We start from the raw sequence: 11,118 nt of genomic DNA, 5'->3' as shown, positions 1-11,118 counted from the left end.
CAGGAATTTCAAGGCTTTTGTTGAAAACAGACTTTTTGTAACACCAAAAGTGTACTCATGCTTTGCAGCTAGAGCTCTGATTTACTGTCCAGTTCTCCTAACTTTGATGATCAAAACGAGCAAAGAAATATACGTGCATCACACACATACATGTAATACCAGGTTTGCTCTCTGCAAAACTCAGTGTTCGGTCAATAGGTGTAATGTGGGAATTCTGAAAACCAGTTAATCTCTCAGGCATGGGAGTGAGGTACCTCTGAATAAATCATTAACTTCATGTCCAAGAGGCAGACTGGAAATTCAGAATTACAGGAAGCTGTTACTTTTTTATAAGTGAATGATGAAAAGGAATATATAAGGGAAGGGCTAAGGGAGCCAAAGGAAAGCACTAAATGGAAAGCCCATACCAAAGTAAGACCTTAAGAAAGGGGACTCTAGTAGGTACATCATATACTTGAAACAAAAACAGATCCTAAAACTTTCCAGTAAAATACTGCAGGAGCTGAAGCAGGGATTTGTTTGGCTCATCCGAAGGGATGGATGTGCGATTATTCTCCCTCGCTCTCCTCTCAGCTAATAAAAGGGTGAAGCCAAGTAATTGCACAACAAATGGTACTTCAAGTATTTAGAAACATGGCCTGCATGTCTCACGGGTGGGATTCTGCATAAACTGGGGGATTTGTGCACCTCGTGAAATAAAGCTGTGACTTCCAGCAGTCCTAATGTATGTCGAAGGCACAATTTCATGTCCTGCTTATAGGTCTCTCTTCCTTCTATACGGGTGCACACAAGACAACTGATGATAAAGAGCAGTAAAATGAAAAGGAGTAGACAAAATGGTTATTTTGTTTGAACTTCATCTATTCCAATACAAATGGCATTATAATCACACGCAAAAAATGTATATACAACAGATACTAACCGGTTGCTTCATTTTTTACAACACTGCCCATACCCCTGTGCTTCTACACACCTTATGAAATGCTAAATTGGACACACACGCTGAAGGTGCTTTTCTGACCCATCAAGAGAAAAAAAATCACGCTGCCTTCACCTGCTCAGCCCTGACTCCTGAAAATAAAACTGCCCCAAACCCTGTTGGCACCAGGGCTTCGGCCAGGGAGGGTGGGAGGGCAGGATGTTTGTGGCTCCTGACGCCACCTCTCCTCCCTTTCCCAGACAAGGCCGTGCTGGGTCCAATGGGGTCAGCTAAGCTACTCCTGGGCTTTACCTAGAAGAGGGTGTAAAAAATATCATCCCTTTTCTCTGGGTCCTCTTGCATGCCAGGATTAGTGTGTGCGATGGCAGGCGTCCAGGACACACACCTACCCTGCTGGGCAAATAAAACCGAGAGGCCAATGACAGGGATGCTACCTATGTATTTTTTTTTAATATGTATATATGTATGCATATATAATATATACATATATATAGATATTTTCCAGCTAGTATAGTACAAGCTATATCTGAATTAACTCATCCAGGAGCTGGAGTTAATGCTGGAGCCTAACTGAACTCGATCCTTTGCATATTGTCTCTCTCCCACTCAGGCTGAAGCAAAGTTTGGGTGAGTTTGTGGCTTGGAAAGCACAGTGGTCCAGTGGCTTTTGAAGAATTGCACTTGGAGTAATTCAAGTTTCTGTAGTTCAAATACGTCTACCCTGCTTTTCCTGATGCTCCTGCATGTACCAGCGTAAGTCAGAAAAACTGACCACAGTGTAACAGTGTAAAAGTTAAACTTTTCTTCTGGAAAATGTAACCAGAGGTCAGCAGCTTCTTTGCAGCTGGGAACCAGAAAACAGCCTATTTGAAGGTAACATAAATTAAAAAAAGAAGTGAAACTTCTCAGAATATCTCAAAATGCAGCATGGATTTGGGTAAGGCTGCAATGGACAGTTTAATCATAGAATCATAGAATCATTAAGGTTGGAAGAGACCTCCAAGATCATCGAGTCCAACCGTCAACCCAACACCACCATGCCCACTAAACCATGTCCCTAAGCACCTCATCTACACGTCTTTTAAATACTTCCAGGGATGGTGACTCAACCACTTCCCTGGGCAGCCTGTTCCAATGTTTAACTACTCTTTCAGTAAAGACATTTTTCCTCACATCCAATCTAAACCTCCCCTGGCGCAACTTGAGGCCATTGACATGTTCATCGAGGAGATACTTCCATCAGTCCTACTCGCTCCACTCTCTGCTGACATTGAGCAGGAAAGTTGCTTCATCTCGTCGTTTCTCTCCATATGGAAAACTGAGCCACTCTTATTGCCTTCTAGGCAGGACTGGTTTTGCAGATTCATACGAGTTAATGTTTGCATGGGTCTGAGAAGATGCCAAGTGCCACAAGGGCTTATCCTACCACCTAGAAATCCCACCCGCCTCCAGGAAGCAAATATTTCCTCCCAAGGGCATTTGCTGCCGTTTAATACTATTAGTTCTGCTGGGTAGGAAATCCCAGAGGACAAGTGTCATTTTAAGGCAAGACATCTGTACATCTACATACTTCTGAACCGCAGATTAATCTAATGCACCAGCCCATTATCGACTGGGCTACAGGTGTTTCCAGGACAAGCGACTTGGCAAGATGCTCAGTTCTGAGTGATGATTTAAACAGCCTTTTACATTTCAAATACATTTCACAGCAGGGGTATGGAGGCTCCTAACTGTTTCTTGGATGGAAATTAATGTCTGTCCCTATGGCTGCTCAGCCGCCCTCTCCTGCTCCTTTCCAAAGGGGCTTCCCTCCAGCACCCAAAACCATTTAGGGCTGTTTGCTCATGTCTCAGCACTGATCCGAAAGCTGCTAAAGAGCTGGGTGCCGCTCAGCTTTGGCTCTGGGGTGGGTTTTTTTTGCATGCAGGAATCTGGATTCTCCATCCTCGCCAGGTATGAACCACTCAGAGCACAGCACTGGAGATGCACATCATCCAATAGCCACCAGGCACAGTACCAAAGCCATCCTCCACCCCAGAGTATTTATTTAATAATGATAATATAATAAAAAGCTCATTACAAAACCTAGGAGTACTACAAATATTTCCAGTGTTTCTTTTAAAAACAAAATTGTTCTGCTGCCAGATTTATAATCCAACCACTGCTGTGTTGGATTTAGCGTACGAGAACGTAACAGCAAAACTGATTTTTTTTTTTGAAGCTTTCTACTTTGTGCGGCTTCTGGAAAAATTGGAGCTATATAGTCACGTTAGTGAGAATCCAAGCGTAATCTGTAACAAAAGTAAGGCAATTTTGTGTTTTAAAACAAAGGGACTTCAAGCTGAAAATGTCCACTTAAATGCAGTAGATGGCAAAAAAATCCCGTATTTGTCTTCATTACCTAAAATGATTAGTACAAAAGGCTTAATGTGTCATTCTCTCCCTTGCTTCTCGTAGAAATTTGCAGAAAGTATAAATTAAAGTGCAACTGTACAAAAAAACCTAGCAAAAAACCTCAATGGGTCATAAGAAGCTATCAAAAAGATGGATTAAATTTTTTTTAAAGTTGAATGACCGCATAACTGGGACCAGCAACGTTGCTCAAGTTCTCCTTCACTTTGTTTCTTAAAACAAAACAAAAGAAACCCAAGGAAAAAAAAACCACCCAGGATTTTTTTGGCAGTTTTCATAAAGCATTTGTTCCTTGACTGATTAGACTATTACGTTCCTTCGCAATCAAGTAAATAGATTAAATACCAGAGCAAAGCCAAGCAGATGCCAACGCTGCCCATTAGATTAAGCCTATGTAATAAAAAGTAATAATTCTTTTAAACAAAGAAGTCACACATGCATTAGAGTTCGCCCTTGAATAACAAGAATTTAACCTTAAAAATCCCCGTAGTTTGTTTTAAAAAATAAAATCCTATCCTTCAGATAGCCCGTAGTAAAGAAACAGTACAACTCTGAATTCAGATATCCCTGCCTTATCAGCGGAGTGGTGAAGGTCACAGTCCGGTGAGCAGCAGCAGGACGGGAGAGCCCTTCAGCATGAAACGTGAGTCTCTGGTGGTGCGAAGCTGCGAGTGAGCAAGGCAGGGAAGGCAGATTTGGCAGCGATTTTAGGGTGCTGACAATGGGCAAAGGTTTCCTATAGGAAAGGTGAGAGGTAAATGCTTCAGAGCCACGCGATGCTGCTGGCTCTCGCCCGGCAGTGATGTTCCCCGCGCTTGGGCGAAGTGTGGGCGAAGCACTGGGTTTTCGGGTGGCTCATCGGCATCCTGCCCTCCGTCGGTGGCTCATCCAAATCCTGCTTGGGATTTGGCCCCTGGAGCTGGCGGTGAGGCAGGGGAGGGTGAGCGGGTTGGAGGGGGCTGACGATTAAGGGCTGGAAAAAAGGCAAGCAGCCTTCATCTTTGAACGTGGTGAGCAGGTCAGTGCCGTCCAGGGCTCTCAGGAGGACAAAATAAAGCATCTTATGGGACACTGCTCTGCAAAGACTTGACACGTGGAGGCTTTCCCACGGCACGTTTGCAACAGGACCTTTGCACATCCCACCTTCCCTCCCCATCTTTAGCAGGTGAAAAAAAACAGAGGGGAGGGATGGCATATTGCACTAGTGCAGAAGTATCTAAGCAACTGCTAGTTTTAGGAGGAAAGTGTTACCAGAGGCCAGCAGCCCCACCGGCACCCGGGTGTGAATGCCGCAGAGCTACTTCATTACCCCTCTGCTCCGTTTCCTGTAGCTCCTGGTTGACCCCTCTGACCTAGCTCAGCCCATCCTGCCCCTGCTCTGCACAGCAAAGGGGATACAACATCAACCTCACTGTGCACTACCTACATCGCAGAAAGCTTGGCCATGGCTCTGTTAACTCAGGATGAACCAGGGGGGAGGTGTTTTCCAGAAACTCAGTGATACATTTGCTACCTTATAGCCATGACAACACTTCCCATTCAGTTCACTAGGAAAAAAAGGGTATTGGATACATTTCACCACGGTATGACGAGTGAAATACAGTTATTCTTAATTTCCTCAGTGCCTTGTTAGGGGGGAGTATGTTTTGGGTCTGGAATTGGCTCTGTGTTGCAGGCTATGGAGCGGTGAGGGGTGGAGGAGGAGGAGGAGGAACGAAGCAGAAGAAACAAGGAACAGACAAGTCGGACCAGATCCTCACAGTGCAATACCGTCTGTGGAGGGACCAGTGCCTCGGTGCCACCCGTCAGCGAGCCAGGGCCATGATCAGGCTAGCGCACATCTCAAAGAAGTCCATGGTGTGGCTCCCCAGGCGCGGCGTCACCGAGGGGATGCTGCCGACGAAGGAGCCGCTCAGAGAGCCCATCAGTGACTGGCACTCAGTGGCCGCGGCAGCATCGATGCTCAGCCTCGGCCGATGCAAGCCGGCAGCAGAGCAGGAGCGCTGCGGTGTGGACGAGCCAGACCTCTGTTCCATCACATCATCTTGAATATTAAAAAAAAAAAAAGAAAAAAGAAAAAGTGGCACTAGTTTGGCATCTGCAATGCGTGTTTGGTAAGGAACTAGTAACAGTAGTGAAGACAAATGGATCAAAAGGGCTTTTGCTGACTTGAAACAGCTGCATAAGCATTTTGAAATGCAAAGAATGATTTTAAAATTTTTTTTAAACTTGCCGTTTTATGTGTTTTACTTGTGCTGCACCATTTCCCGCTTACCATCAATGCTTTTGAAGTCCAAGAGATAGCTGCGGTTGTCAACCTGGTAGAGCTGCAGGCTCATCTTCACGTAATTGCCTGTTACCGGGTTCTTGCGGCGCACTCTGAGATGGTAGGAGTTCACCACCTGCAACGGGAAACTTGCTTTCAGGAGTAAGATTCAAGGTAGCAAGACGAACATTTCTTTCCTTATTTTTCTCTAAATACTAGCAAGACATCTTCTGAGAAAAACACGGTTTCTAGAAAGAACAATGCCTATAAAATTAAGCAAACGGCTTCATTTTAGTTTGCATTAGTTTGACTATGCAAAACTTGATAAGGAAAAGGGTCAGGGAGGAACAAAGTGGTGAATAGATGGAAAGGGGACAGTTTTGTGAAAACTAAGGCTGGTCAGTGTGCTTGTCTGAGCACTGCTCCTGACCACCAGTCTGTCCTATCTTCTTATTAAATCTTTTCTTAACTATTTTTCCGTGTAATCTGACTATTCCATGTACCTGAGTGCTGTAAAGATGAGATACCAGCAACTGGTGAGACTGGTGTGAGTGAATTTGGGGTCAGCAACTGCAGTCAGACCGGGTGTCTAGGGGCTCTGGGACTGTGGTGCCAGCAAGTGGAGCAAGTGGGGTCTCAGCATCAGTAGCTGGAGTGGCCGTAACTCTCTGGATCATCTGGAAATAGGCTTCATATCCTATTTCCTCCTATCTTTAAAAATGCTTCTTAGGGCTCCGATTCACCAGCTGCTGGCAGACAAAGCTGCCGTGACCCATCTGCCAGGCACCAAACTGATGTTTGCTCCTCCCTCACCAGCAGCGATGGCCATAGGAGCCAAAAGGTCCACTCGTGGACCCGCAGACGAGGACCGTGCCCATGAAACCAGGGCAGGCTGGGCAGCTGGGGAAAGTAACTTCTTCCATTGGCACAGCTAAATTCAGTGTTCATGAATCAGCCTTGAGCTGTGTATTTTCTCTTGCTGCTTCCCACCCCACAATCTGCTGTATCTCATTTGCAATGAGATCTTTTCTCTGTGCTATATTTACGAAGCAATTGCATGGATGGGAAAGCTATTTTGATGAAGAGTCACATCTGAAGTTATTCTTAGGGTGGGAAAGACTATTGTGAAACCTCCTCGTACAAAATAAGCTCCACTGCCTACATGAAGACGTTGGGCTGACTTGGTTTGTGAAGCTGTACCAGAAATACATCAGATTTGTTCGCTCTCTTTAAAACCATGCAGCTAAAAAATGTCTGGCTGGTGTAGGCATATGCATCTGGAGACAGTCAATCTCCTGGCTGGTGCAGTGAAATCAGGTTTCTGGGTGCTACTTGGCTTTAAATATGCAATATTATCAAAAATAAGGAGGATAGGAGGCTTTGAAGAAGTGGCACAGTGACGTTCACACTGTACAACCCTTGGGACCTGGAGTGAGGAGGGTGTCTCCTCTGGTGATGAAGATCTGGGCTGAAATTCTCCTTACCTTGCTCTCGATGCTCGCACGAGGCTGCTGCGAAAGGCCATGAGTCAGGAGAGCTCACATCAGCGACTGCACCGAGATTTAGGGAATCAGGCTCAACAGAAAATATTAAGGGCTAACTTAGGGATTTATTAATCGGACTTTGAAAAAGATTGTGACTAAATGCTGCGTAGCTCTGAAGAAATATCTGAAGTGAATACCATCAACTAAAATGTCATCTGGGTTTAAATCAAGCTTCAAGAAGCTGAGCCCTAAAGCGGGGAAGCAGTAAGTGTCTGAAAGCCCACCTGGTCCACAAGCACCGCTCCATCTCCATCGAGGAAAATGCCACCACATCAATGGTACAAACTCCTGCCCCCAACAGCCCCCTCCCCCCCATCTGTGCATCTTTTAAGAAGATGCATATCATGCCATTTCAGCACACACGACTGCTAGGACCCAAGCAGAAATAATGAGAGTTACTTTGCTCAGGAGCACTCGCGATGACCTTGCAAGGAATTAGCCACTAAAATTAGAAATATGACTGGCTCCTTTTATCCTCGCAGTTAAATGAGGCAGAATCATCTTTCCAGTCAGAGGCTTAGAGCATTCAGAAAGAAAACTCTTATTTCACGCCATAAATAAACACCACAGATATTGAACCACAGCTAGCATCTTAATTCAGCATGTTTGTATTAATGAGAAATAACAGGGATGATCACAAGGTGTGGGCATTTATTTGGAAACGGGTGAGGCTGTAATCATACTTATTAATCTCCCTGAGCAATTCAGCTCATGAGAAAAAGACCCTTGAAAACCACCACGAAGCACTAGCACTCCCTACCTTCCACTCGAAGTCCAGCTGTTTCATAGCACGGTACACCTCGGCCATAATGTCATAGGGTTTGCTCTGGCTGCGGATTCCCAGGTGCCACTTGGCCTTTTTCACAGTCAGGGGTTTTGGCTTCGTGGTGTTGAGGGCATCCAAAGGACATCGCGCTTTGGGGCTGTCCGCTATCAACGGTGGCATCCGCTCGGGGTGCGGCTTCACCCCGGGAGGGATGTGCATGGCACTGTCATCCATGAAGGAGCCAGTGGGGGGGCTGGAGGCAAGGTAGAACTCACTGGCTTGGTTCATGATCCTCCGGTTGTCGATGACAAGGTGGTAAGCCACCGCCAGCTGGTCCTGAGGGTCACCGCTGTACAGGCTGTTCATCACCTCCGACTCCGTGCATTCAAACTTTTCACAAACTTCGCGAACGGCGTCATCATCGATGACGGTGGCGTCATAGGAAGGGTCCTCCGGGAACAGGTAACTGGGCAGCTCCTCCTTAAACCACTCATGCTCCCTGGGGAAAGGCAGAGAGGAGCCACCATGAGCTCTGTGCAAGACAAGCTGGGGCAACCATTGTCACCAGTCCCTCGTTTGGTCTAGCTAAGACTAATCCTCAGCTGCAGACTGGGGAGCTGAACACAGCCCTGCACGGTCCCCCCAGTATTGCAACAGCAATGACACTTTGCAAGCATGGCTGCTCGCTCACTTGACTTTGACGTAAGACCTCAGCACTTACGAGATCCTCATGTTTTTTGATTACCATGGGTCTGAGAGAGATACAGAGCATCAAAGCTATCCAGGTACCCGATTCCCACTGATTTACAATGAAGTCAATGATAATTAACTGGCTCAATGCCACAGAGAGGCTTGTCTATAGGTTCTATGTATCGGCTGTAAGCTTGCCACATGTGCTGCTGCTCTAACATGTAATTAAATCCTCTAGTCTTAAGGACTTAAGAAATAAAAAAGGCCTTTTACTTGGTTTTACTTGAAGGGTAAAATTAAGGCCATCCATCGCAAATGCATTAAAAACCTGAGAACTCCTGAAAGTCCGAGTAACATTTATTTACATATATGCTTAGCACACCAGCTAGATGTAATGATTACTATAAATTTCATAACATGCGTATCGGGCTCCAGTTTTACAGAACGTTTCTAAAATGACTCAGATTGTGAGAATTTTGAAGTCCTACTACCAGCCATGAACTTTTAATGATCTCTGAAGGCACAAATATCTGCTTAAGAGCCCAATTATTCCCTTTACCTTGAATTTCCTCAGTGATGTGTGCAGATAAAAGGTTCATGGGCACTGTGCCCATTGACTAGACAAGAAAACTACGCTGCATTTAAAGATGAACCATTTGCTCACGTTTTAAACTATATCCGATATTTAAGGATTAAGTTAGTAATTCTTGTGTTTCTCGTCCTTTTTTATTGGATAGACACTAAGTACAATGATTACCCTCTTATTCTGAACTGGTACCCAGAGGGAGGTGGTCTTGAAATAAAAGTAATGAAAAATGGCTGGTGGATATTAAGTACTTAGGATTATTGCATGATATAGCTGGTTTTGCTAAGCACTATTAAGAGATTTTTGAGGCTATTTTATAATGCAGTAAAATAGCATTTTTTATATATATGCATAATATATATAAAATCATCACCCTGTTCATCATCACCCACTGCCAGACGGCAGCACCCACCTCTCCATCAGCACACAGGGGTGCAGGAGTGCTCCTTGAATCACCTGGGACAAAAACCAGCTGGGTTAGCTGACTACTCCTGTAAACCACCCTGCCCACCTGCCAGCGGGTGACCCCCAGGACAGCCACCTTCCTCTGCCACTGGTGTGCCGGAGACCTCTGAACACAGCCAGCCCACCCCATCCCACCTGGGCTGACCTGATGTCCTTGATGGTTGCTCGCTTGAGGGGGTCAACCTGCAGCATGTGCATGAGGAGAGTGGCAACGGAGCGGTTGAGGTATTCGGGGATGTAAAACACACCTCCCCGGATCTTCTTGAAGAGGGTGGGGACGTGCTCATCATCGAAAGGCAGAGTGCCGCAGAGAAGGGCGTAGAGGATAACGCCGCAGCTCCAGATGTCCACCTCTGGGCCCGCGTACAGCCTGCACGAAGGCAAGGGCAGGAAAAAGGTGTCACCCCCCCATCCTCCTCTCCTTAGTTAGGGTGCAGGTCCCACTGGGGACCCACTGCCAGGTCCACCGGGGCCAGAGCTGCAGCCCACCCCAGGGCTGCTCACGTGGATGCCCCCAACCAAACCTGCCTAAGCCAACAGCACCCAGGGGAGAGGGGAAATGATATGGCAGAGCTGGCACTGGCTGCCCACACTCCTCTGGATGGCCGTGTACATCCCTGCCTCTGCCAGACCCTCCAAAAAAGCCAAACCCCACATTTCCAAGAGCTCTGCCAGGCTGTTTGCTCCTTTGTCCCAAGGGCTCAGCCAGCAATTTCTGTTCATTCAGTGAGGCAAATTAAACAGCAGCAGATACTGTATCTCTGAGTGTTTATTTTCAGGTGAAGTTTGTGTGCTGGTATGCAAGGGCTCCCGCTTCCGACAAGCTGCTAATGTGCTCCCTGGCATCACCAAGTTGGGACACCCCAAATATATGAATTTTGCTGCTGTTTGCTTGCTTGCTCGATTTGTTTATCTCTTTTTGCTACAACCGATGCTTTCTCAGAGATTTTGGGAGGCAGTGCCTACCCTTGGGCCGTAAAACCCTACCAAAATACAGAGGTTGAAATGGAAATACAGAACTCTCTTCATGAAACCTCATCATCCTGCACTTGCTCCTCCTGAAAAGCACTGCCGCAGACACACCAGTGTACTAAAAGCACTGGTCATGCATGCAGTCATTCTCTGAACATCACCAAAACACCGGCTCTGCTTGTCCAAGGGTGAGACTTTCCCTGCTGAGGCCAGGGACAGCAGCAAAGTCATTTTGGAAATGGGGACAATTAACTAGATGCCCCCTTGGTCCTGCCGCCATGCCCGATTCCGACAGATAGGAAGCCTGATTCTTTTGCTGATAACCACATTGCTTGAACAGCTGATTCGACTTTTAAGCCCAAATGAGATGCACTTTATGACTCTGAAACCTGAGCTGTCACGCTTTCCTGCTTTTGTGCTCTACCCAGCAAAGGCAGCAGGAGCCGGGAACCAGCTCAGCCCTGCCCCGCACACCCA

At 46.3% G+C, this 11,118-nt stretch overlaps 1 protein-coding gene across 1 annotated transcript in view; it reads right to left on the bottom strand.

The window, feature by feature from the left end:
* Positions 1-2,956: 2,956 nt before the first annotated feature.
* PRKAA2 (protein kinase, AMP-activated, alpha 2 catalytic subunit) overlaps positions 2,957-11,118 on the bottom strand; it is a gene marked incomplete at its 5' end in the record, with an annotated part of 18,922 nt that continues 10,760 nt past the window's right edge. Inside the window, 3 exons of the mRNA XM_009319850.1 lie at positions 2,957-5,396; positions 5,628-5,754; positions 7,923-8,427. Coding sequence (XP_009318125.1) covers positions 5,158-5,396; positions 5,628-5,754; positions 7,923-8,427 — 871 coding nt within the window. The remainder of the gene's footprint in view (positions 5,397-5,627; positions 5,755-7,922; positions 8,428-11,118) is intronic.

Source organism: Pygoscelis adeliae, unplaced genomic scaffold (genome assembly GCF_000699105.1).
Source record: "Pygoscelis adeliae isolate BGI_AS28 unplaced genomic scaffold, ASM69910v1 Scaffold181, whole genome shotgun sequence".
In the NCBI taxonomy this organism is placed as follows: domain Eukaryota; kingdom Metazoa; phylum Chordata; class Aves; order Sphenisciformes; family Spheniscidae; genus Pygoscelis; species Pygoscelis adeliae.
Note: the sequence above shows the minus strand (reverse complement) of the source record. Positions and strands in the feature narration are given on the sequence as shown.